General features: G+C 40.0%; 1 protein-coding gene across 1 annotated transcript in view; it reads right to left on the bottom strand.

The window, feature by feature from the left end:
* Positions 1-27,780, bottom strand: part of MAD1L1 (mitotic arrest deficient 1 like 1) — a 377,323-nt gene that overhangs the window by 240,313 nt on the left and 109,230 nt on the right. Inside the window, exon 11 of the mRNA XM_074918998.1 lies at positions 19,882-20,026. Coding sequence (XP_074775099.1) covers positions 19,882-20,026 — 145 coding nt within the window. The remainder of the gene's footprint in view (positions 1-19,881; positions 20,027-27,780) is intronic.

Genomic DNA, 27,780 nt, shown 5'->3' with positions numbered 1-27,780 from the left:
AGCTTAGATGACGTTAGCAGAACCAGAACAGGGAGAAAATCAGCCTTAGGCTTATTGCACAGCAGCATTTCATCTTGGTCAGCCCCACCAGGCTTGCTAAGGAAAGGATTTGGAATATCAAGTACAAGAAAAAACCTCAAACACCAAAATCCCAGGGCATCTCTCGCCTGACATCCCTTTCACAGCATCTGTTTAAAAAAGCTGTGCTACAAAGTCATAAGCATGCAGGGGATCACTGGTGACTTTTCAGTGTGGATGACCTTCTCCCCCTGCTGCCCCCAGCTCCTGAATGTATTTCCCTCTCCCTCATCTTTAACTCTTTCACAACATGTCACATTGATATTCAAGGCCAAAGAACAGCCATCTGACATCTTAAGAGTAAGACCATCATGTTTTCCACTAGGAAAACCATGGAAGACCAAAGTGAAGAAAAAGACTAATAACAAATAGATGTTTCACAAAGGTCACATGAAACACAGGGACTCTGGCATCAGTGGCAGTCCATGGTAAGAGCATGTCTTGTTTTGCTAAGCTAGTCACTTCATATTTCACTTGCACAACAAAAAGCTGCAGGAAACAAATCTGTCTTTGACTGCCCTTGGTCCTGAAAAGCTTAACTACCTTCAGTACCCTCAAACTACCTGGACTGCCTTCAGCAGCTGAAAAAACTCTACCTATGCTCAACGATACAGATGGTTTTGATAGTTTTGTTTAAAAATGCAGACAGCAAGGCTTCTCATTTTCCTAAAGCCTTAAACTCCCTCTTGAAAACGTAACCTGGGATCAATTTTATTTCATCTGTTATGTAGTAGTTTTAATAAAGTGTTAAAATGGAATATATTGAAAAACTACACAAGAAAATAATCCTCTGAAATAATGTGACAATGGAATGGGCAAATAATAATGCAGCTGGAGCAGAAAACTATTACATCCACTCTTGGTTTGGTTACGCACTGAGCACCTACTCTGCTTAATCTTTCCAAGAGAAGGCAACAGTATATACCAGCCCCCACCACAATCTCTGCTCCTGGGTTTGTACTCCTAGTAAAACTACTCATTACTTCTGCAGAAAATAAGTTTCCACTTTAGAACAAGGCAGACAAAAAAAAAAAAAAAAAAACACAACCAAAAAACTCAAATCTGTCTATTTATAAAACTGCTTATGTAAAGATACTATAGTGAATGAAGTATTAAATTATGCAGTGCGAGATGTAATAGAGTGAATTATATTCAGTAAGATCACACACTACTGAAAATATGCAAAAAGCAGTGCTGCTGACTTTCAGTTGTCAAGCTACACACACACATATATATTGCTCATCTCGTTATTTTCTACTGTTTCCATGTGTGATAACATGCCCAATGCTGACACTTCTCCTATTCTCCCCGGCAGACCCTACATTAGCATGTAAATAGCTGGCAGATAGGAGGAAATGAAAGCAAGAAAGAGCTCTTTAATTAACTTTAATCCTCTGAAAATCCATACAGCAATCTGTTCTGACAGTTTTCTACACGGGATCTTCTTAGGAGGTCCCTAAGTGCTGCCTGCGGATCACTGCCAAGCTAGAACGAGAAGAAAGAATGAACAAACCAATTTTGGAGACAATATTTAGACATTTTTCTGCTATTAAATGATGACTGGTGACTGCCATCTGGCATTATCAGAGCTGTCATTAGTCCGACTCTGGATGGGAAACAAAGAGATGCCATAAGCAAGACGATAGCACACTTCACACCCGTCTGACAGCCAGTCCCCCATGCCTGGGGTAAGTGTGCCAGAGCTCACACTCACTGAGATACACGTATACACATTGAGCAGCCTCCTCTAGCTTCCAATACTATACATGCTATACGTCTATGCCCTCTGGCCCACATTTTCTCAGCCTGTAGTAAACACAAAATCCTCAAGGTTGAAGAGCAAAGCAATTTCATTGTTACAAAACTTGATGAAACAGCTCTACAGTAGTACACAGACCTTCAAATCTTAAACGGCAAAAAGGCTGGCAGACTACAACGGAACAAGCTGAAATCATTCCTCAATAACTCACATTTTCCAAATGTGACAAGTGTTATTCATAACCCTCTATTACAGGAAATCTCAGACAAATTTTGGTGAGGGAGAAAAATCTAAGGATAAATGGAAGGAGATGCAGTGCCACAGTCTTTGGCAACACAAGATTGTCAAATAACTCTTACCTAGCAGGCCAGACTTAGCTCTGGAAGTGGCATCCTGCTGGTTGATGGGAGCTGGTACAAATCTTGCAGAAAGGTCACTGATTCCAGCTGCGTGTTGGAGTGACCACTTTGAGGTGACTTACGACTCAGAGAGCTGACCTGTAAAATTCCCCAAAGAGCTGAACAAAAGTTGAGTTCCCTGCAGGGTGACTGGAAGCAGCTTAAGAGCACGCACCAACCAGAAATGCAAGGAGTTGGCTCTCAGCCCCCTGGGTTTTTTTGGAGCTGAAGGAGGGAACAGCAGAACTCCTGAGCATCCAACAGATAAATCAGGGAGAGCACTGGCTAGAGCACAAAGCTGCCTGCTGGAAGAGCCTGGAGAGCAGGGGGCATGTGGGAGGGAAGGACATTAGCAGCCAGCTCCCTTGCTAAGACTTCAAAACCAATGCAAGGTAAATAGGTAGTGATGCAAAGGTAAGAACCCTGAAAATCTGCCTGATGAAATGACATAAAAGGCAAGTAAGGCTAAAAAAAAAAAAAAAAAGACAAATTAAAATGGATGTTTCTTTAAGGCAAATCTCCAGCTTTTATAAAGAAGGAATAACACTGCTAAATCCAGGACAGAGATTAAAGATCTACCAAGAGGGTCAAAGGTATAAATTTTTGCCTGCCACACTCAGGTTCCCCCCATCCTTTTCAGCCTAGATTTCCACAATATTTACAGAGCTGTTTTAATAAACACAAAGTAAAATAATTCAAAAGATAAATATAAAACTGTATCTTGCCAAGTCTGCTATTCCCAGAGGATTCAAAGAATCAGGATACTGGAATAAGCTAAAGGTGCCTAGATCACAGACTTACGATAAAGCAAAGAAAATTTGTTATACATTGTCAGCATATAACTACCTACAGACCTGCTTCCCCAAGCCCATCAATTAGTTCTCCCATTCCCGTAATTCCGTGTTTTCCCGCCAGTTGAGCTACTCACAATACCCACTCCTCATTTTTTTAATGCTGTAATATCAAGAGCAGACATTTCACTTCATTCATCACACCAGATTCCAGTGCTAGAAGATACAGAAAATATCCAGCATGGCAACTTCAAAAACTTGGTGACCGATAATGCTCAGAAGAATGCACACTTTTATGAATATGTAAGCGTGAATTTCAATAAAATGACCTTTAACACAACAGATTGCAGCTGAAGTAAGAAGGAAATCTCTACTGACACATAAATTACTAAAGATGAAGCTGTTTCTTCTAAGATTTACCTTACACAGAATAGTCCTTATACATACTGATCACTAATCCTCTTTAAACTATGCAATAGTTCCTGCAGCTTTGAGAAGTCATGTTCTAATCTGATCTAAATTTTCCTGTAGAAGCACCATACAAAGTGTACTTAACAGCTGTAAAGACCAGTAAAAGATGAAATTGGAGTAAGTTCGTAAAAACATTATAATCACATTCATGATTAGCCACTTTGGCCATCTGGTAAGAATACCTGCCCCTGATAATATCTGAACTATGGCCTCTCAGCTTATCTGCCATCTGATTGCTTCATTTTAATTAAGTATGCAAACACCAACCAGTTTCTTCAATAAATAATTTTTTTTTTTTTTAAAGGGGAAGAAAAAGAAAAAAAAAAAAATCCATGAAGTAATAGTCCAGATGAGGTATAACAGATGTGCAATCTCAATCTGATCATAGAGAACAAGACTACCTAGCTCCATGTACTGTCCACAGGTGCACATTTCACCAGACTGATTCATCTTCAAGTAGACAGGAGTGACAAAGACTGTGATGCAGTTATACTTTTTTTTGCCTGGGAATACAGCAATTTGTTTACTCATTACAACAGTGTTAAATCTCATGGGATATACAGACGCTCATACAGGGAGAAAATAATGAACATCTCAGAAATTGCTAGTTACAGTACACAAACTTCCAAGAGTATCTCAAATCTTTATCCAGTTTTGAAGAAAATAAACCTACCATCTCCACAGATTTTTTTTTTACATTACCCATTTAATCAAGATGAAAATAAAGACAAACATCAAAACATAGAAAGTCATGATGCTTCCATAAAGTGAGGAAAGGTCATGTAAATGTAAAATGTAACGGAGAATTTCAAGTAAAAGCCACAGCAATAATAATCTTTTATATTTTCAGGGTAGACAAATTTCAACACAATGAAAACTTAAAACCCCAAAAGAAACTGAGATGGATAGTTGTGTATACAGGGCAATTCTTTGAGTCTATCAGAAGTCAGAAGCACAAGTGACTGTAGCTGCACTCTGACTCTGACCCAGCAAAATACCAGCTCTGAAAAGAATTAACAGAGGTCCTCTGCTGTATTTTAACCAGAGAACTGTGACAGAGGCAACTAAATGGTTCAAGAAATTAAACTGCACTAAGGAGAAGATATAATAATAATCTCAAAGCTAGATATTCACCCAAGACCAAAATAACAAAGATGTTAACAGACAAAAGGAATAAAATGATTTATCATTAAAAATGGCTATTGTATTGGAGATATTATAGAGCAGACATCCTCCTATCTGTTTTGAAAGAGGAGATAAGGTTGTTCTGGGAAATTAGAGTCATTGGCAACGAAGTTTCACCTGAACATTTAGAAAATTAGTTGAGAAGGTTCAGAATTACAAAGCATCTTTTTCAGTTGAGTGTAACAAGATAAAATAGAGATAGATAAGCATAAGCTTTTGTTAAAGTAATTTAAATTGAACTAGTTAATAATTCTTTGAGAGAACTCACAGGAGAGCGAACTAGTGAATACAGGGTTTTGAAAGTCCATATAAATGACCGAGCATCCCTCAGTTTTAATCATTACCTGAGAGTCAAATACCTGTTGGTAAAAGTTGGCTAATGGAGGAGCACACGACTCTTCCTTGCCATGAGCAATTAGCAGCAGGCTGGTCAAGGATTAGAACCAGAAGCTTCATTCAGTATATTTATTATTGTAGAAAACCAGGAGCAAATAGCAAGATGTGTGCTAACAACATAAAATTAATGTTAGCAGAGTCTAGAGACAAGGGTGAGGCATTCTGGAGCACCTAAAAAAATTAATAATGAGAGAAGAGCAAAAGCTGATAAGCAGACTGAGCACACACATGCAAGTTAATACAAAGTGGAATGAAAAAAATATTAAGATGTCACACAGTGTGCACTCAAGCCGCTTTTAAACCACAATCTCCCAGCTATTTGATATGGACACCCAGTGGAGCTATGACATCCCTACGGACATGCCAGCCACACATGGCCTGTAGAGAGGAGGGGACTTCAGCCTGTGCCTATAAACCTATAAGCCACAATCTCCACAAACAAAACCACTCCAGCAACATGGCTCTAGGAGAAAAATCAGATCCTTCTGCTAACACAGGCTCACCAAAATGATACTAGATGCTTCCAGGATATGACAAGAGTAGGCAGATATAGAAAATCAGTGAAATGCTGATGCTAAGAGTGGAGCAGGCAGTGTCACATGCTACAGCAAAGGACTTGCTATTTGAAGGAAGGTCATTGTCACACAGGTAAGGCACAGAAAACTGCAATCTGCATTGTGGGACTACATAAAAACCAAATACTCTCACTAAGAGATTCAATAAAGATTTAACAGCTCTTCCACAAAGTTCCTGTTTGACTTGGGCTCAGGTCTTCAGCCATTTCATTTGAACATCTCGGTTCCCCATCCTCTTTTGTAAGTGAGATAACCGTGCTTCTCTATCTCACAGGAATGACAGAAGGAAAAACGCAACTCTAAACATTGAGTACTGCTAAAATATGAGTGACGCTGTCATTCAGGTTCCCAAAATAGAGAGTCTTTAACTTTCATTAATTGTTAACAGCTCTCATAAGTCTACTAAGCATTGATATTCAGACATTTGTAACACATTTAACTCCAAACCAAGTACCAAGACAAAAAAAAAGGACAGCCAATGTAATAAGAAGATCCCTCCCGCCCAGAGTTTCTTATCACTACTTCTTGGGGGAAAAAACTTGTAAGGAAAAACAACTCAGAAGGTTTATTCATCCAGACCAGTGAGACCCAAAGCTCTCCCCGGAGAGAGCAGCAATCTTGCTCTTTACATCTTAACAATGCAGCAAAATGGGAAGATACCATTTTTCTTAAATTGTGTTTGTATGAAGAATGTGAACTCTCTAATTTACACCTAATTTTATTAGCATTCCTTTTAGCATATTAGAAGTTAATTACAAATCAAAAGATTGTTTGGCATCCATTCATTTGCATGGAGGCATATCCACAATCCATGCACAGAACCACAGCAGAGGAAAAACAGTTTACAGGTTCTGTCAGCTGAAGAGCATCCAAAATACAGAGAATTTTCCATAAAGCAAACAAAGTATGACCCCATGCCTACCAGGCCGGGGTCAGCAATAAGTCCTTTATCTGCTGTTACTGATAATTCAACTGGAAACACATACTTTGATGTTTTGGCTGCAGTTAAGAGATCCAGTCCTTCAGTGGAGCAGCTTGACATTAAAACTAAGCTTGTATAACTGCTGGCTAATGAGGGGCAACAGTTCCACATTTCTGCTCCCTCTCCTTGAAGGAAAACCAATTAGATAGAAAACACCCCTGCAGAGGGAGAAGTAGTGAGTACATAAACACTGACAAAGAAAACCCCAAACTCATCCTAACTAGCTGAAATGTAAAAAAACGTCCTCAGAAAATCAGGGTGGTTTTGGTAGGAGACAGATTCCAAGGAGTCAACTTTAGTTGGTCCCTTAGAGGGATCAAATCGTCCCTAATGTTAGGAAGCAAACTCCAACAGAGATGGCAACTCAAGACACAGAGGATATGCCCACAGCTGCAGCAGCAGAACCTTCAGAAGCTCAGAACTCAGTAATCCATGTCCAGGCAGGGAGAAAAGTGAGGCAGGGAAGTTAGGCACTTTTATTACTTCTGTCTGTATTTCCAGTTTACTTGTGTTATCTGAAGGAAAACATCAGATTTAGACTATATGTTTCACATCCTTCAGGTTGCATATACCTCTAGAGAGTTAAACCATAAACCTGTCTATTATTTACAACTGTTCAGCATCCTATTTAGGATATTTTCAAGGGATTCGGCAGTTGGTTTTTTTCTTCTCTTTCACAGAAGTAAAAAGCCAATATTGCAATGCAAGGGCTACAAACATAGCCTCAGGTTAACACTACACATGACAAATTCATGTGCATAGATATTACATAAGAAACACATTTGCTAGCACAAAAGGAGGGGGTGAGTTAAATAGCTTTCTTGGGTTTTTTAATAATTTCTTTGGTAGAAGAGATTTCATTTAAAGCCTTTAAAGTGTGACAAACATGCTCCATTATGAAAAAAACATTGAGCTACCCATGACCTGTATCTTTGTGACAGTTACACCATCGGGAGAAAATGCAGGGGCAAGCAGAATCAGACACTCAGCATCTCCTGTTGTAGCTCACATGTTCAAAGAAGAAATGGCCAATAAACTAAGTGGTACTTTTCTGCTCAGGAGCGAGAGGATTATTTAGAGTCATAGGAAAGCAGGCAGCTCTCTTGCAGAAGACAATCACCAGGGCTGTCCAGCAAAGCTGTGCCTACATGGGACACTGAGGCAGAGCAGGAGGAATGTGCAGCTGCTGCTGTTTCCTAGTGTTTAGGGAGGACAAATAATGGCTCTGAGAAAACTAATAGCTTTGTCACTTTAAATTGGGAGGGAAAGGGGAAAAACAAACAGATTAGTTGCTTGGTATTTTGCTAGAAGCAAACATAAGAGCTGAGATTTACTTAAAGGACTGACAGACTGAACTGGAGGTAGGGAAGAAACTGCTTCCAGGGAGACCCTCCAAGCACCGTGGCAGCAGAGGTTACCCCCACCCCAACCATGTGTGGGGCCTTTGGTCTGTGCAGGCTGAGCCCCCCCAGCCTCCTGTGTAGAACAGGTAAGAGGGAAGGATGATGGTCAGGATTACAGTGGGTTAAAACAGGGAGTGGGAGAGATGTCACTGGAGTAAGTATTGCCACTTGTTCATGTTCACTTCATGCAAAAGGTCAAAAATTCTCTCACTCAGTGGTTTTTATTTTTAAAAAACAACGTAGAGTGGTTCACAAGCATTTTTTTCCCCCAGCACCGAACTCTTACATACGCTATCTTAATAAACATCTTCACGTTGGAGAGAGATAAAAGGCATTTTGTTTTGATTTCATTATATTTCCTGAAATTGCTTTTTTCTTTCTGCAGTTTTTTCTTACCATTCAGTTGTGGTGGCCCTCACAGAGGGATAATGCAATAACACTTCTGACAAGGTCAGCTTTCCAATAACTTAGCAAATGGCATTTTCCAATGACAAAACAAGCACAGCTTTTCTTCTTTTGTAATTAATATAATAGAAATGTCAACCTGGAAAGTTGGTCTCCAAAGGTAGCATGTTATCAACAGAAAATTAACTTTTTAAAGCCAGAAAGTGTTTCCTTATCTGTAAAACTGAAAATACTATTTACATAGTAGAACTACTGTTACAAGTGCAAAACATAAAATTTCTGCAGTTTATGTACATGTCTGAAAAAACAGCAACTGAGGAGAAGGCTTAAACTGCTTAAATTGCTAATTCAGACACTAGATCATTTTGAGAACTGCACATTCATTTTGCATACTCATTTTGCACATGCCCTGTCGAAGCACACAGCTCTATGCTGTGTGCACATACTGAAAGAAACTTTACTTCACATCTGTGCTTATCTTTAAATTAATCAGGTGTTTAATGCATGAATTAGTCTTCCCAGCTCCTCTCCCATCCACATAAGCAGAAACAACCAGCTGTTGATCCTGGACCTACCTGTAAGCTAAACATCTCCCATCTGAGGCACAGAAGAAAAGGGTGTGGGAGCAGGGACTCTTCCAGCTGCTTCTCCCAGCAGAAGGAAGTCCCTGCTGCTCAGAAGGAGAAAGGGAATAAGAGGATCTTCTCTCCCTGAAAAGGGAATGAGTGCTTGGCACTGTCCCACAGATGGACATGGAGGCATTGTCCCACAGAGGTTGACCCCATCTACCTCTATCTAAACCTCTGTGCTATACAGTCAGGTAGGCCAAAGCTCTACCTAGGACCCTACATGTTGTAGTCTGAATCTCTCCTTCAAACGCACACAAGGACAGTGAGTCCTTGAGTCCTGTCATCCAATTCTTTCTATATTTAGTTTTACAGCTCCATACAGGCACTCAGGACAAGCAAACATGAGCTTCAGTGCCATCAGCCCGGTGGAGAAAACTGAACAGAGGAAGCTGCACTCACATCTTGGGTGGAGAAAAGGGGTGGGAGGAAGAGTATTCAGCTGCAGCAAAACAACGGATCTTGCAGTTACAGCATGGGCTGTCACAGCAAATTAGCAGGATGCAAATTTTTCTGTGAAAAATATTTGCCATCAATGTCAAACCCGGCCCTCCAGGTGTTTGCAGCTCCTAGGCAGGAGATCAGCACAAACCTCAAACACCTGCAGCAAAGTGATCCATTTAGAAATGACCCCCCTCCAATTACTTTCACTTTAGCCACTTTGTCTCAGTTCCTTACCCACAGTCTCGAGGCACCCAAAATAATAGTGACTAGAAGACCAAGCAGGGTGTAGTCTCCTGTTCCCGCAGTGCTGCATACGGGAGCAAGTACCTGGGATGGTATGGCACTGGTGTAAGCACATTTCCCTTCCTACGGCCCAACACAGTGGCAAGCAAAGGAATGCATTTGCTAGAATCCTTAGACAAACTCTTTTTTTCTTCACTACCCAAGGAACATAAGGAGATGTGGACACAACTACGGGCAGACATATTTAAACATTGCTTTGGCTCTGCTTCCATAGGGTTTTAGGGCCTTCCTACATGCAACCTCTACAAATCATAAAACTCTCATAAAAATAGTTCTCTACCTCCTCCTGACAAGGAAAAAGTTAAACATCATCTTGATGTAAAAAGCTTATCTTCTTTTCCTGTCTCATGCTCACACTTTGTTTACTTGTTAATCCCCTTCTAAATTCATGACTTCAAAAAAAGGTAGTGGTATTTCTGGGGAAATCCTCAGGCTCTGGATTCATACAGAGAGGAAATTAAGCCTCAGCTCCAAAATAAGATTAAGCCACTGTCCAAAATTGCTTCTACCTGAACAGGAAAATTTATGGTTAATGGTTCTTCACAGCTCCTGGTCTAGATGTCCCGCACAACACTAAAAAAACCCAGCAGATGTCCTGCATACTGAGAAACTTGTAATATAATCTCATTACATCACTCAGAATTCACTAACTGAAACTAGACCAATTCTTCAAAGTTTCTTTTAAATAATGTTGTCTCTGAAATACTACCTAAACAAACATGCTCATAAATTACAGAACAGTTCGTTTCTCCTCAATGCAACAAATCATGGGTCAAAGACCATTATTTCCACAATGCTTTCAAAAAACTCATTTGACTTCCAATATATTCATCAGTTTAAGCAATGCTTGACCTGAGATGTTGTGAACATGTACTATTGAACACAATAGTACTGTGTGATACTGTGCCAGGAGCAATCCAAAACTCCTGAAGTCTCCAGACAGTCCTTACTTTTATAATGATTTTGGGTCTTCATTTGCAAGGATGCTCTGAGTGACTGGTGTCTGAGTAGTGCAGCTGTTCTTACCAGAGGCTCACATCACATGTTGAAATAAGCTACTGTGCAATTACTTAATTATCTCTCTCTCCTATCCTTTAAAAAAAATCCACTGTGATTCAACTTGAAGCAAACCCAGTTAATCCAGTTTTATGGCTGAGAATTAAAACAGAGAGAAGTCAGAGATTCAAAGCTGCAGTTTTTGTGGCAATACCACCACTCTAAGAGGCACAGATATTAATGTCTTCAAACCATAAGTATGTGAGAAACAAAGAAATGCAAAGAACCCTTTTTGTGTAGCTTATCCTAGCTAGTATTTTAGAGCCTGCTGTTCAGAAACCCTAAATCTCTTCCCCTGTCCTTGGATGCCGCCCAAACCCATGAGTAGCTACCTCACTTGGCCACCCCCTTCTATGAGTAGCTACCTCACTTGGCCACCCCCTTCTATGAGTAGCTACCTCACTTGGCCACCTCCCACTGTTTGCCCTTCTCTTGCTTGTGAGGCACACAAGTGAGGTTTGTTCTGCCTGACTTCCCTTAACTCCCTCATTCCACCCATCCATCTTCCCACTTGCTTCTCTGCCATATCTGCTCAACCATCCTTCATAATTCAGGGCTGAGGAGCTAAGGAATAAATGTTACAGCACACGTATCAAGGGAACTATAACTTTGAATTACCTGACCTGGGTGAGTTTAAATTCTCAGCCATAACATTGGATTAACCTAATTTCTTTTTATTGAATATTTTACTGTTAGAAGTACTACAGCCCTTTCTCTCGGAGAAATACGAGAACTGAAGGTCAAATAAATTCTTTTATGGGTATATTTCTAATTTTCATAATCTAACGTCTTAGCATTGAGCATTAGTATCTAGTGGTGGTAGAACAAATTAAAATCCAGTCAGTATTCTGGGGAAAAAAGATCTCTTTTCTACAGTCCTTCAAAAAAACCTCATAAAATAACGCATAACCTAACTTCACTGCATATTCTGAATTGTTATAAAATTTTTAAAAACCCTCTAAACTCCTTGCTTAAATAGACATTATGTCAGACATAACATAAACAAGAATACAGAGCCTGTCCTTATGCCTCCACCTCAAAAGCATCATATATAAAGATTAGTAATGAACTCCATATTTTTATCATTACAAGGTTTACCAGATACATAAAGAGGCAACAGAAAGAATTACACAGAATTGATTCTCCAAAAATTGCTAAGATAATTTTTATGAGCTCTTTCATGCTTCTAAAAGGGAAAGGGAAGCAAGGCCCATGAGTCGTTTCATCTTCTGCCTCCAGGCTGGTCATTTGAAGCTAATGTTCACCATTTCCCTGTTGAAAGCCCTCAGGTGACTAAGCTCCACTCTAACAAAGCGTATCACCTTCATGCCTCCGTGGGACAAATTCCTATAGGTAACCATACAGGTACACAAAGAAGGAGAATATCCAAAGTCAGTGAAAAGGCAAATTTATCCACTAGCTATGAAGAATGAGGCCAACACCAGATCAAGAGCAAAATATCTCACTAGAGGGGATCCAATGGAAAGCAAGGCAGCAAGGGCAGTCCACGCTCCCAAACATCCGCAGTGCCCATAGCCAGTGATCAAGGTCAGTCATCGCAGATCAAGAGATCCCTTCAACAGATGCAGACAAGTCAGAAATGAAAGGAGTGCTTAGGCTTTGAAAAGTCATTCTGGAGAAGGATAAGGAATTGAGAACTCAACAACTCTGCTACTTTCCTCATTGAGTAAAAAAAGTGAGTAGTAAACCTATGACCAAGTCAGGCAAGGTAAGGAAGCTAATGTCAAAGAAAACCAAGCAAAAGACAAGCATGTGCTTGTCTGAGAGCCTGTGCCAGAAAACACACATTTCTCCTGTCTTTCAGAAATCTGCAAATCTCACTTCAGAAACAGTAATGTTTTCTTTTTTGAAGATACTGCTTCCTTCCAAATGGTCTTTGTGCACTGCTTCAAAACTACTACAGCCAGTTTCTTCTCCAAACATCGATTTCAGCTCTTCTTATTCATTCAGTATAGAGAGATTCTGCAATTATATTCATATATGATAAAAGCAGGCCTTGTGGAACAGCCTGTTTCAAAGGAAAATGGCTTGTATTCCCTTTATTCTGGAAGACAATTTCCATTTGCTTAATATAGTCATGATATTTTACCGAGGTAATTATACTCTTAGCTATCAGTAACAATTAAACCCTTAGACTGAGGTTGCTTAATAAAGGTCTCAAAATAAATAACACATTCCAAACACAATATTTTTAAATGTCAAGCATGCAAATAAGATCTCATAATGAATATAATGAAGTATCAAGTATAAATCAGCACAAAGTTACTCTGTCATTGTACAAATCTCTGCAAAAATTGCCAGTGGAGTATTGTGGGATTCTGATCAGCATGCTACAGAAAGGGCAGTACAGGCACTGCAGATGAAACCATTTCATTAAAAGTTGTGACTGGTTCATGAGAAAGGCAGGGTGAAGCCACCAACACTGCTATGTTTTTATAGTTGCAGAGCTGAGTGACTTGCGTAATGCAGTCAAGACTATGTGGGCTGACAAAATTTATATTTGTTCTTTTGTATTTTCTGTAGCAACTTCCATGAAAACTACTGTCAGACCATTCAGCTACAAGCTAAATAAAAAACAGAAGCAGACAAATTAGGGGGTACAGACAAAGGAGAAAAATCACTTTCAAGCTCTGAGATCTAGAGATATTTGAAATCAGGTCAATAGATCCTAGAAAGCTGTTACATAGGCAAGAGCATGGTTTAAAGGTCCTTACAATGCAGACAGCAAGATGATTAGGAAAGGTGAAGTAGATCAGTGACGGAGATTTTAAAAAATAACAGACAGGAAAAGTGTTGTCAGAATAAATATTTGCAAAATCTCCTTGTAGAACCTCCACTGCAGGCAAGAAGTAGTACAGTAAATTTCCTCCAACGCTGCTACATTTGGGAGGCAGCTGCTTGAGCTCCAGAAGGTGGTTAGGTGGATCAGGACTAAAACATGACAGAGTAAGTAATTAGAAGTTACTCAAAAAAAAAAAAAAAAAAAAAAAAAAAAAAAATCACAAGAAATTTGGGTTATACAGGGGAAAAAAACACCTAGTGTTAAAAGAAATTCTCCCAAAACTCTTTCTCTGAAGCACCTCCACCCTACAAATCACAAGGCTTTCAGAGACCAAGAAAAGCAAACACAAAACATATTTCCTCAACCCCAACAGAAAGGTCTATAGCAGCAGTCAAAGCCCCACATCCTCCTTTCCCCTCACAAAACTTACCACACTTTATCCAGTAACTCAGGCACTCCTGTGTAAACCATGAACACGAAGCCCAACAACCACCCTGCACCAGACTGAACTCAGGATCAATATAACATCAGCTAATGGGGGAGATTGTTCATAAAAGCATCTACCTCATCTCTGACCTGTTAGTCCTCAGCCTTTAAAAAAGGCACCCTACAAGAGGAGTCTGGGAATTAAAATTCATGGTGTAACTGGATACTAAAAATTATAATTCAGCAGAGACCTGTTCAAACCCCTGTACTCCATGGGCAGCAATTACCTCTTTCTGTCCCACTGCGGTTAATAATATTCTCTCTTTCCTTGCTATCATCCCCCTCCACCCATAACTACCAATTACCTTTTCTCTGAAACTATTTAACTGATTAATCAAGTTGAAATTAAAGGGAACCATGCTCAATCTAAAAGGTCGCTGAGTCTCTTTCAAACAGAGTGCCCTGTCTCCCCTCTTCCCAAGCACACAGGATGATCTAGTAAGTACAACCTCACCCGACAAAACTTGCCTTGCTGAACCACAGAAGAGGGAGCAAGGGAATCGCTTTAAAATATATTTATTTGCAGGCATATAAAGGAAGATACCTGCCATGGGTTTATAAAAATCTTTGAAGGAGAGATATGGTGAGCAGAGGGAGAGGCCTGGCAAGGGTCAGGCTGAGAGCAGTTAACAATCATGCGCAGAGTGGCAGCACAGCTGGTGATGCATGAGTAACGGCACTGCTCTAAATGATACACATGGAGTCATGAAGTGGACTGAAGGAGGGAAGAAGCATCGTATCATAACAGCCAGGAAGAAGCATTCGATAACATAGAAATGCTCATAGAAACGAGCAGCTCATTTCTGCCCCAATGCCATCCATGCTACATGGATGCAGAGCACAGCGTATGATGCCCAAAAGAAGGTCTGTTGTAAGGCATCTGTTTGTCAGAGTGGCTTTTTTATTACTATTGAGTGCGATATTTAAAGTTAATTTTTAATATATCCCAGGAAAAGGGTGAATTCATCACTTTGCTAAACTCCCAGAATTTTAAGATCCTTCCTTGTGCTTTAAAATCATCTACATCCTAAGAAAAAACATAATGCAGGACCCAATATGACAGAGAAGCCATCAGCATTATTTTAAATCTTTACTGATTACAAAACAAAGCAGATGGCAAATCAAGTCGTGAACTCTGCATCTGCCATGCTTAATGAACAGTTTAATTACCTAGTCCCATTTCTGATGCATCTCTGCCATTCTCGGCTCTGGGAGTCACTTATACACTTTGCACTGACTCTCGCAAAGATATCTCCAAGAACATGTGCTATGAACAGTCAGCTGGAGTTGGTTAATCAATACTTGTTTCATCTCCAACTTTCATGGTGATGGCCTAAATTATGTCTCAATAGAAACAGATTTCCTATCAGATCACATGATCTGGTTGAAAGCTCAGAAAATAAAAGGGAATTTTTCAGCCTCTTCTCAGGACAGCGGAGTACCCGAAGGCAGACAAATGCACAGAAGGGAAATAAACACAGCAAAACAACAACATCCAGTACAATCAGATTAATTCATTTGCTGTGTTATGCCTTATAGGAGAGCAAGGGATGCAATTAGGACAGTGTACATTCACAAAGTCTGCAATTTGAGAAGTAAATTGGACTCATTTGGGGTAAGTTAAAAGAAGTAACTGAAATTCGGCCTCACATTTTGAGTTTCGTATATGCAAATAGGCAAGAGCTTCCCGCGAAAGATCACACACTGGCTGCAAAAACCAGGGCACTTTGGTCAAATCTGCTGCACATATTATAGGCTGCTCCTACTCACTCTGCAGCTTCATGTAGTTACATCCAGAAGCTCTGTGCACAGAAGAAAGAACTGTTTTAAGGAGTCACTGCACACGTGCAGAAAAGGCTGGCAGGTCTGAACCTTAACAGCACCTAAGTAAGGAATACAGCTAAGGGCTGATCACAGCCAGGTAAAATCACAGGAGGAGGAGGAAGAGGTGACAATCCTAAAGAGATCCATGCAAGTCAACTTTTGCCCTCCACATGAAAAGCTTTGGGAAACCTTCAGTGTGTCTTTATTACTTTTCTTCAACCTCATTTCTGCTGCACAAGGTCCATTTGTGCCTCCTGAAAGCTGCCCTCCTGAAACAAATAGACCAGAGGTTTCTTTCCATTAAATACTGCCTCAATCAGCTGCTTGCACTCAGATAAGGATTTTCAGAAAGTGTTTTTCATTTTGGGAGACCTACATGTCATAAAAAATTTCCCAAGAGATTCAAATTTTAGTCATTCAGTGATAGAATTCATGTTTTTAATAAGCTACTTTATAAACAAAGAATTGTGTGCAAAGCTCCCAGAAAGAAGGAAATACAAGCTTAAGGACAACACAAAAGTCAAATACAAAACTATGTAAGTAAACATGGCATTCAAAGCCAATACAGCAATAAATCAAACAGGAAAAAGGGGCAGAGGTGGACTAGGTATCCCCCCAGCATTTCAGACATCTCCCGCTACTGCTGTATCGGAATTACCTCAGGTAATAAAGCAAAGATTAAAGATTTCCTTAAAACTCTGAGAAAAGCCAAAACAAAAAGACAGGACAACAGACAGCGAATCCAGCCAAGTGATTTCTAAAAGAGTGACTGAACATATCCTTTCAAACATCAATTTCTTTTTCATCACTTTAAGTGAACAGAGTGACACTCCAGGAGATACCTTCAAGCCATCAATGTCCAAAAACCTCTAGGGTGTCCAAATCTAGTCTTAAATTTCACTGAAAACATGTAGATCGGAAAACTGAAGTAGTGTCCTGATTTACAAGGACATATGGGAGAAGGTAATCAACTAACCTGTTCTAAACAGCAGTTTGTCAACAGCAATAACCAGGAGATGCATCTCCTACACCAGCCCCCTGTCAGAGGTGGAATCAATTGGACTGGACCACTGCACTAGTACATCAAAGACTGGAGAATGCTGTTCTTCAAGTCTGCCAGGGAGGAGAGATTTGTCGTGACTCACTGAAATAGTCTAGACTGACAACTGTGCCAATTCCAAAGAGTAAACCTGAAAGGCCCAAGAAACTGGAAAGGCCCAAGTAAAGTCAAGAAAGCCCAAAAGAAGCAAATGAAGCGAGGAACCAGGTAATGGAGGGAGAAGTTACATGCACTGAAATGGGAATATGAGAGCAACCAAGAAAGGCAGAGACTGTGGCAAGTAGAAAATGAACAAGACTGAAGAAGTGAAACAGGCAGTCTGTGAAATCCAAAAAGTATTGCTTGAATCTAGAGGAAAAATTCAATAGCCATAAAAGCGAGCTGAGAAGGAATCAGATTGGCAAAGCAAGTACCTCTTGAAGAGAATATGTTTACCACTAAAATATTAGGTACTGCTGTTATCAAATAAAGAAGAGCTTATAATTTTCTACAGATCTTTTAAAACATATTCAAGGCCTGAGACTTCCAGGTTATAATTTGAGCTCAAAGAAAGGATAGCTGGTACAGCATTAAACTTGTACTGTTAAACATGTCTGATGCCTTTCAATCCTTATTTGCTCAGCATACAGGAACAGATTCACTGCCCTACTCGAGGGTCAAATATACACAAATGCAAAAATCACACTATCAAAAGCAATAGTAATTCAATCATATATATAATAGTCTCCCTCAAATTAGATTTTCACAGTCCTATTTAACAAGACAAAGATTCAATAGAGAGAGCACATCTTTTCCCTTCTCAAATTACATAGAAGCACACTGTACTACTGATGCCACTAATTAGATGATTAAATACCATTCTAGGTGATATGCTTTCAATGTAAAATAATTATTTTTGACAGGAAATATATTTGCTCAATCTCATTTTATATCACAATATCATACTTTTTTAATTAAATGAAATTCCTTCTTCTGATTTTGCATGAGAAGAGCAACCAGCGGGAGAAACAGTGCCAAGGATAGATTGCCCAAGTACCATAATGCATGTACTTCTTCACAAAGGACCCCTAGCATTCTCTGGACGGAATATAAATTTTCAGAGAACAGTAAAGTCTTTATTCCTTTAAAACAGGTCAGTCGAGGAATCATTGAGCATACTGAAAACTTCCACTGTCAAAGCACAAGTTTATTTGCCATGGTCTGATGAAGGACATTTCCAACTTTTCCTCCATTCCTCTTCAGAGGGAGGATAGCAAACAAAGCAAAGGCTCTGTCTTTCTATATAAATTAGGGTACAATCCATTACATGACAAAGTACTGTTGTCTTTTTGTCTAGTACTTAAAGAAAAGTAATGATATTTTGTATTCTATGACAAAACATGTTTCTGCTGAGGACTGGAAATAAGTTGACAAAGGGAATATTTTAGAAACTGTCTGAGAAACTTCCTTCAGGGCTAAGCAGCTCAGTGCAATGCTAGACAGCTGAGAAGGCTGTAAAGGAAGGATTTTTATCAGGTTCAGTATCCACCTGTGTCATATCCAGCCATGCCAGTACCAAAGCAGAACTCTGTGGAGGCCTGTCTGCTGCTGGGCGTATTAGAAGAGATGCCTTTTCTGTTTCTGTGAAGAGAATTTGGTTCATCCACCCTGACTTCAGTGCCTACCTCAGTGTGACACAGAGGGAACTGCTGTCATTTTTCTCTTCTCATTTATGTGACTCTCCATGGCATCAAATTCTGTAGCCAGAACTGATAGAATATCCTTTTGTAAAGTGGTTGCTTCATGCTTCAAGAAGCCCTGCTTACCCCACCATGTATCAAAGCTTCTTTGGCTCCACAATGACACAGAATTACACAGAATTGGGTGCTGCACAATTAAAATCAATTTAAATGCTTTAGTTAACACTAAAAATTAAAGCCTAAAGCACAACAGATCAGCTCCTTTCCCTCTTGCTCAGACACTCCCATACCAGCATCTTTCCTCCCCATACACAGTGATACGCCTCGTGCTCACTTACGCGTTCTAACTACTCAAGTCTGACCTTAGGCCCACACAAAAGCTTACTTAAGTGAGCAGCTTTATAACATCAGGGAGATTGCTCAGATGAGTGAAGTTCTGTATGGAGTATTCTTGGAAAGTGAAGTAACTATCATTCTGACTACAGAGAATTATTATTCCCTTTGGGGAAAGAGTGCTCTCAGAATTTAATATAAAGTTTTCAATGCTCTACAGACTTCAAAATTATTGTATAGAATTTTATCATGAGAGCATACCTGATATAGGATAATACAGACTGCTTTGATATATCCTATAGAAAGAATCTTAAAACGTCTTTTCAATTTACTGGTCTAGTGCCTACCATTACATTCGAACAGACTTACAGCGTAAGAGGAAGGCAAATCTCTTACTCTCTGTAAATTGTTTTTCCACAGGAACAGTTGACAAGGTGCTGTCGTTTCGTTCTTTTTAGGAAAGGAGGCAATGCAGCCAAAGCCATTATAAATCCCCTTCAGTGCCTCAAAACACTCTAGCGACAACATGATTCAATTCTCTGCCCTTGCACAAATGCCAAGCCTGAGACGACGTCACGTATCACAACACAGCATGAGCCCAGATGGGGGGAACACTAGCAAAGCCTTAGGATGATGTACTAGTACTTTTATTCTAAAGCAGTCCTAAAGACAAGTTTCATGGCATATAGCACCCACTGTGCAAAGAACCCATAGCAACTCTGTAGTACCAGTTACAGAGGTGAACAAAGAAGAAATAGCAAGGACTGTATCTGGAGGAAAGAAGTAAGGACACAGACTCTTCCAAACATTATCTAGAAACTCACCTTGGTGAGTAGCAACACACGTTTCTGCAACCGTCTGACCAGCGCTTCATGCTGCTCACGTTTCTTCTTCTCATCCAAGAGCTGGCTCTGAATCCGTAGTATTTCTTCTTGTAGCTGCTGCCGGGCCTTCTCTAGTATTCGAGCACTAAGAAAGATAATACAGACCTGTGAAATCTTGACCACTGCTTCTTAGCCAGACAGATCAGAAAAACCTGAGAGAAGCATCACCATGATACCAGGACACTGGGGCTGGTGCCATTTCATCTTACAGCTGCACCACTGGAAACTGAGTAGCTGCAGTCTCATTATCAGCTGTTCTCAGAAAAAGATACGAGAGAAGAACCATCCCAGTGACAGCACAAGACAATTACTGGAACCTCACATAGACAAAGCATTTAAATAAATGCATATCTATTTAAAAATCAACCAGTTTTCCTTTAAGAAGATGCCTCGTTTTCAACAAATTATGCAGAACCTTGGGTTCTACTGTATCTTTTCATCATCTTCTAACAAAGTAGAAGTAAAACTGAGATTTAATACGATCTGCTTTGACAGACAGATAATGCTCAGCAAGTAATTATAGCCACCACCTGTACACTTCTCTTGCCAGCAACCTGTATTGGAAGAGAAATGTCTTCTGAGGCCAGGTGATTAGCACTTCTTTTGCAATGTGGACATGATTCTCAATTAAGGCAGAATAGCTTGGTCCCTCTTATTCTCAGCTCTCTGTACAGCAAGACATGGTGACACACAATTATCCATGTATTCCTGGAGACACTCTTCATGCACGCCCTTCAGACACTCAGTCTGCTGCTGGGACACTACTGGGCTGCTGTTCCAAGGCACAAGTCAAGCAGCTCATCACAGATCAAGCCCACTGGCAAAGTACTTGATCAATAGCAAAATAAATGAAATAATTATTGTGATTTTGAGTCAGTTCAAAATTTAAGTATGATAAGTTTATCCAAGACTGCACTAACTTTAGGTATTTAAAGTGAGCAGGACATGAGAAAAAGTATTGCACATAAGTCAAATACCTTCAAGCAAGCTAGAAAGATCAAAATCAGCATCACCAGCTTACTCAGGAACAGAAGATCTTTGTTTTTCTAACGCTAAAAACAACACTGGAAAATCTATGAGTGCTTCAGAGTGGTATTCTTTATAATGAAAATAAATTAAAATGCTTTTAAAGAAAATAGCACTATTGTTAAGGTACTGTTTAGATAGACTCGAAAGAGAACACCGCCTTAAAAGTCACTCAGTGTAAATCAAGTACATCCTGCACTGCCAGGTCACCAAATTGTACTTCCTGGGAAATTTGTAGGAATTCACCAAAATCCCCAAGCAGCTGTTCCCGTTCCTCAAAATCCTCCTTCTTGAAAAAAAAAATGTGCATCCTAAAACACTGGATGAATTAGAAGCCTGTTTAAAGTTCCAGTTGAATTTGGAACCATTCATAGACCAATTTAATAATCAAGGACTGTGAAATAATCTTTTCATTGTTGCATTCAGGTGGGAAAGTTCATCAAGAATGCTTCAAATCTACATTTGAAAATGGATACTTTTATTACCAGGGCACCACTACTTTCTTGGTTCTGTTTTAATTAATCAGTTAAAAAGGGAACCTGTGCCCAAGAGTAGTATCTATGGTGAAGGAATGTGAAGTGGCACGGCCCTTGCACTGGATGCTCCCTTCCTCATCCCAACTTCAGCAAACATCTCAAATTCAGTCTCATGGATACTCAAGAGAAACACTAGCCTTTTTCTTCTTGAACAGTGCAAGAATTCCACTGGATAAAGTAGAGAATCAACTCTTGTCTGATTCTATGATATAAATTTGTGCTAAAAAGTTTTCTAGAAACCAACATCCAAAGACAACAAATGCTAGGTTGAGTCCTGGCATACTGTGAAATATGGGATAACCTGAAGCAGTATAGCTGAGATTTCAAATGTCACAAGCACATATATATCGCTCAAGAAGTCACTACTTGCAGTGTACGAAACCCACATCATTCAGAAGTTACAGTTGCCAAATTATAAAGCTCTCCAGCCCATCCTTTTGTTGGAGGTTACCACTTCGCAGTATAGCTAGCAAACTCAAACGTGCTCACACCTCAGCTGCTCAGTTCACAATACACCATTCCATGCCTTAAATACCCCTTTAGGGACAATTTAAGCTGACAGTAATTTCCCGTAGATGGACACAACTTGGGCAACATCTTGGGTAAGGATGTGGTGGTGGATAAGGAGTTAGCTGGACCGTTGCACTCCAAGAGTTGCGGTCAACAGCTCAACGTCCAAGTGAAGAGCAGTGTCAAGTGGTGTTCCTCAGGGGCTGGTGTTGGGACCGGGGCTGTTTTAACATCTTTGTTGGTGCCATGGACAGTGGAATCCAGGCACCCTCAGCAAGCTCACCAATGACACCAGCTATGTGGTGCGGTCAACACGCTGGAGGGGAGGGATCCCATCCAGAGTGACCTGGACAGGCTGGAGAGGTGGGACATGCAAACCTCATGGAGTTCAACAAGGCCAAGTGTAAGGTCCTGCACACGGGTCGGGGCAACCCCAAGCATAAATACAGGATGGTCAATGAGCGGTTCGAGAGCAGCCCTGCAGAGAAGGACTTGGGGGTGTTAGTTGACAAGAAGCTCAACATTACCCAGCAATGTGCATTCACAGCCCAGAAAGCCAATCGGAACCTCGACTGCAGGTTGAGGGAAGGGATTCTCCCACTCTAATTAGACCCCACGTGCAGTGCTGTGTCCAGCTCTGGGGCCCCCAACATATGAATGACATGGACTTGTTGGGAGCAGGTCCAGAGGAGGCCACGAAGATGATCAGGGGGCTGGAGCACCTCCCTTATGAGGACAGGCTGAGAGAGTTGGGGGTGTTGAGTCTAGAGAAGGCTCCAGGGAGACCTTACAGCAGTCTTCCAGTACTTAAAGGGGCTACAGGAAAGGTGGGGATTCTTTATCTGGCAGTATAGGGATAGGATGAGGGGTAACGGGTTTAAACTGAAAGAGGGGAGATTTAGGTTAGATCTAAGGAAGAAATTCTTCCCTGTGAGGGTGGTGAGGCCCTGGCACAGGTTGCCCAGAGAAGCTGTGGCTGCCCCCTCCCTGGAACGGTTCAAGGCCAGGTTGGACAGGGCTTTGAGCAACCTGGGCTAGTGGAAGGTGTCCCTGGCCATGGCAGGGGGGTTGGAACTAGATGATCTTTAAGGTCCTTTCCAACCCAAACCATTCTTTGATCATAAAATATAACAGGAAGATTCATTACACCATGCCTCTCAAAATCCTAGGCTTAAAACACTTATCCCCCTTTCCAAGGGGCTTGTACTAAGACAGACTTTATGCCCACGTATACGTGTCAGCCTACCAAGTTTGCAAGAGGTCAGCCTCCAATACAGGGCCAAACAGATGGGGGAGACGAGGTAACCTCAGCTACTCTGTTAAGATTCATTAGAGTTTGTTCAACAATATTCTTTTTTTATGCATATGGTAAATATAAGTACAAAAACCTCATCAACTGCGTTATAACAAATTAAATCGCACTACAAAAACTTCACTGCAAATATTATTTGCTCTATCAAAGAAATTTACTCCTAATTAGAGTCAGAACAGAAGAAAAAATACAAACATAAGATTAAATACTACAAAACTGCCGGAATCTTCCATTTGATTACAAAACATTTGGTTGCAAAACGTTTTGATAAGACAGTGAAGAAATCTTTTTTTCCCAATGTCCCAATATTGTTACCTATTTCTATAAATGCTGAGTGGACTGACAGATTATGGTTAACATTCACAAAGAAAAATGAGATATGTGCTAGGTTTCCTTCTTGAAATAAAGAAAAACATTTGAGATTCACATCTCATGGGGAGCACATTCACCCACATACACACTTCTCAAACTAGGTTGGAAAATGACTGTTTTAAAACATAAGAAAAGATAAGCAAAGAGAGATAAATGGGCAATTTCCTCAGTGATTGCGTGGTATTTGGTAACAACACCATCATCTGTTTATATTTCGGCCTCAGATCAAATGTGATGTTAATGTACATAAAATTTAAATGCCAGAGATGTCTATGAAAGTAGAGACAATGCTCAAACTCTCTGAATTGGTTCTTTTACCATAGGTTTTCTTGCTATAGGAAGTGTGAAATTCAACTTCCTTACAACCCTCCAACACCATGCCAAAGGAAATTATTGAGAATCTTTTTTCCTCTCCTAGGACAGATTGATAATTCTTCCAGAAACTGCACCAAATAAAACATAAACTGTCTCTATTAAAAAAAAAAAAAAATCCAAAAAGAAAGTTATATTCCTTATTGAGAAAAAACAGGATTTGAAAGTAGTTGTCCAGTGGCAAATGCTGTTAAAGTTAGACATGGGCACTCTTCTTCCACACCGATGACACCTATGGCTTTTCAAAAGTAATTGGTCACTCAAAACAAGCATTAAAAAAATAAAATAAAATAGGCTCAAAGTTCTCCATTCAACATAAGCTTAGAGAACTGGCATTTTTTAAAATCTTTGCAAGTTCGAAGTAAACCTTTTAAGCCTTAAAGAGAAAAAGTCATTTCTGTTTATCAGCCTATTAATGTTCCTTCTTCCACATCCCAGTGAATGAGATGCCAACATCTTTCTATTCTGAGCTGCTGAGACTCTTCATGTTTTGCTCTTCCCTTCTGTAATCCACTTTAACGTAATCTTAATGATAAAACTTCATTTTCCAGAAAATTCTTTGAAAGACTGAGAACAATGACAGCAGAGAGTGAATACTGAAGTTATAAGATACATTTTAATAATCTCCTTCAAGAAATTACAAAAGCAGCTGACAGCTTTTTTTTCCCCCCGCAATGATCCATAAAACATTATTTTAATCATTCCACCCTTTTAGTAGCCAAGTTACCACCTCAGAGGTACTAAAAAAAATAACAGCGAAAGCAAATGGGATGCCAGAACTAGTCTGTATATCAACCTGAGAGGAAAACAAGAGGTCCACGACAGCACAGAGACAATTAGAAAAGCAACACTGTCTGGGTCATGCTGCAACTCGGGATAAGATGAGACACTTGCACATACCAGGGCCAGCTGTCAGAAACGAGGATCACATCAAAGAGAAAGCACGGAAAACCAGCAAGCGTGGATGGCAAGAACACTGAAGATGCACAGAGGGAAAACATGATGACAGTGCTATTGCACATACATAACAGAAAAAAGAAACACGCTGACTCTATCAACATCTTCATGACAGAGTCCAAAATAAAAAAAGGTTAGCACACAAGCTAATGAGGCCAAGAGGAGCAAGGGAAGTTGTTTTGTAGCAAGACATTTGGATGAAGAAAAGCACACCCATTGCTGAGGCTTGACAACCTGCAGCCTTCTCAACATATCTATAGACAGTACACACAAAGACATAAACCACACTGGAAACTGATAAAAAGAGTGCTTGAACAAAAATGTTATTTTTCATTCCAGTTCTTCTCCCCCCAGGTTTTATAAGCCAACATGAAGGCATAAGTAGCAACAGGGTAACTCAGCATGTCTTCATATCATCCAGTGGACAGCAGCAGAACAATCCTGTCTGTGCCCGCTCTCAAGGCTCCTACCAACCTCCAGTTTCTGGCACAGACTTCTTCCCCTCTCAGTCTCCGCCTAACCTGCCTCAACAGGAACCACCACCATCTGGGATGGGAATTAAAAAGGAAAAACAGAAGGGAGATGATGATGACAAAAATAGTCTGACTTAAAAAAGGGACAGGGCACAGGAAAGAAAAGGTGGGACTTGGCAAAACCAGAAAAATTTCCAACTTATGTTAAAAAGGAAAAAAATTGTTCCATTATAAAATACTGCCGAAAAGACAGATGGGAGCTCAGAACACTGCTGCAGAATGGAGCTGCCTAAACTAATAAATTTAAAGTAGGTAAACTGGAAAAACAAAAGCGAAGAGATTATTTTAGTGCTACAAGTATTTCACCTCAAAAGTCAAAGGTTTGGGTGCTAACTTCTATTAAGATTGCTTGGCATCTTATTCTGCTTCCTTTCTTCATCACATCCAGAACTGTGAACATACTGAAGCAGCAGCATCCATTCCTTCTCTCAAACGTTGCGCTGCTACTGCAACGTGCCCCGGCAGGAACTGTGGAGGCCAGCATTTCCATGTTAGCTGTTTTTCACTTACTGCATTCAGAAGGAGCAATGATACTACATATTAACATCTTTAGTGGAAGTTATCACATGGGCTATATTTTATTAAAGCTTTAACTGTGCCTTATAGAGAGCCACGCTAGAAATACTGCTACAGAAAACACTACATGAAACAGTCTACAGAGAGTCAGTAGAAAAATAAGCTTTCTTCTTGCCATTTATTTTTCCCAAGTCTTGAGCAAACATCTGCAAACTTTCTCTGGGTTCACACTTTGTATTTTCTCAAAGACCTTTTACATAATTCACCATCATCAGGCTTCCATAAATCACAAATCATTCAAAAATAAGCAGTTCATACATCACGTTGCTGCTCTACATACAAAGAAGACTTGAATCATACTGAATTTATAATGAGGGAGCAACATAAAGAGAATTATTTTGCTAGTGTGGACAGATGAAATGGGTAAGAAGCAGACAGATGTTTGGAGCTTTAGTGGTACACTGACAATATGTTTTATCGTTGAGCCAGTATTTAATTTTACTCCCTAACCAGCAGCATAAATATCAGGCTCAGAAATGCAGTTCTTTCAAAGTGAGCAGTTACAGAACAGAAATAACACAAATTTTATGTCCCATCCCTGGTACAATAGCCATAATTGACTGGCAGGAGTTAGGATTTACTAAAAGAAATTCACATCAGGCACTCTCTGCTTTCTTTCATTATGGGGTCAACACACCTGCTACAACACACACCACCTTGCTGAGTGCAACAACCCAAAGGAAGCAAAGCCAGGAACATTGCCAAAATGCAAAGGCCAGTGTGGCTCTGTCTGAACGGGTATCTAATCAGCCACTCAACATGAGATTTACTTCACACTAATGAACACGCTTCCCACATCAACCATCAAGACGAGAATGAAAGCAACATCTTAATAGAGACTTCTGTGGTTTGTTTTGGTTTTAAATTGAAACATTACTAGTTTGTCAAATACATCCATCACTGAATTCTGGAATGTAAAATATTTCAAGGGTGAGATAACTACCGGCATAAATGTTCTTTGTTTAAGCCTCCAAACCTGAAGTGTTCATAAGTCCAAAGCTTCTATTAAAGGCATTTATTTGGTGTATAAAACTCTACTGGTATTTAAAAACCACTGAACCCACATTGCTTGCTGTATGCTTACTAACTTGAAAATGCTGCCGTCTTCAGTAAAACAGGAGAAATCAAGCTGATTGTTAAATACACAAAGTGATTTATAATAGCTTAAGTAGACAAATCTATTAAGGGCTTTTGGTATGTCCAAATGCTCATGGCTCTTGAATGGACAAGTCAGACACACTTGCATCCTGAGCAAACTGATTCCTTTTGTAGTGCTTGGTAGAAAAGCAAACACTAAATGTTCTTAATAAAATGCAAATCATTAAAAACTGGCAGTTAAAATCAACAGTGATTATTAACACAGCATATAGCCTGCACAGCATGTATCTTCTATCTCTATCATAATTTTGTATGTGGCATTTGGCAATTACAGAGGACTGCCTATTTTTAAAAAGCATTCACTGATAAGGATTTTCCACTCCCACTCTGAGATAAGAATAATCCCCCCCCCTCCCCGGTACAAGTTAAAAGTGTCTTTCCAGCACTGCAGAGAACAGGACGCACACTACAGCAATGCCTTCTGACCACAGACTGAAACACCAAACTGAGCCAAGATGTTCACTAAATTGTACAAAATGCATTAGAG

This window comes from Athene noctua, chromosome 15, assembly GCF_965140245.1.
Source record: "Athene noctua chromosome 15, bAthNoc1.hap1.1, whole genome shotgun sequence".
Taxonomy (NCBI): Eukaryota; Metazoa; Chordata; class Aves; order Strigiformes; family Strigidae; genus Athene; species Athene noctua.
Note: the sequence above shows the minus strand (reverse complement) of the source record. Positions and strands in the feature narration are given on the sequence as shown.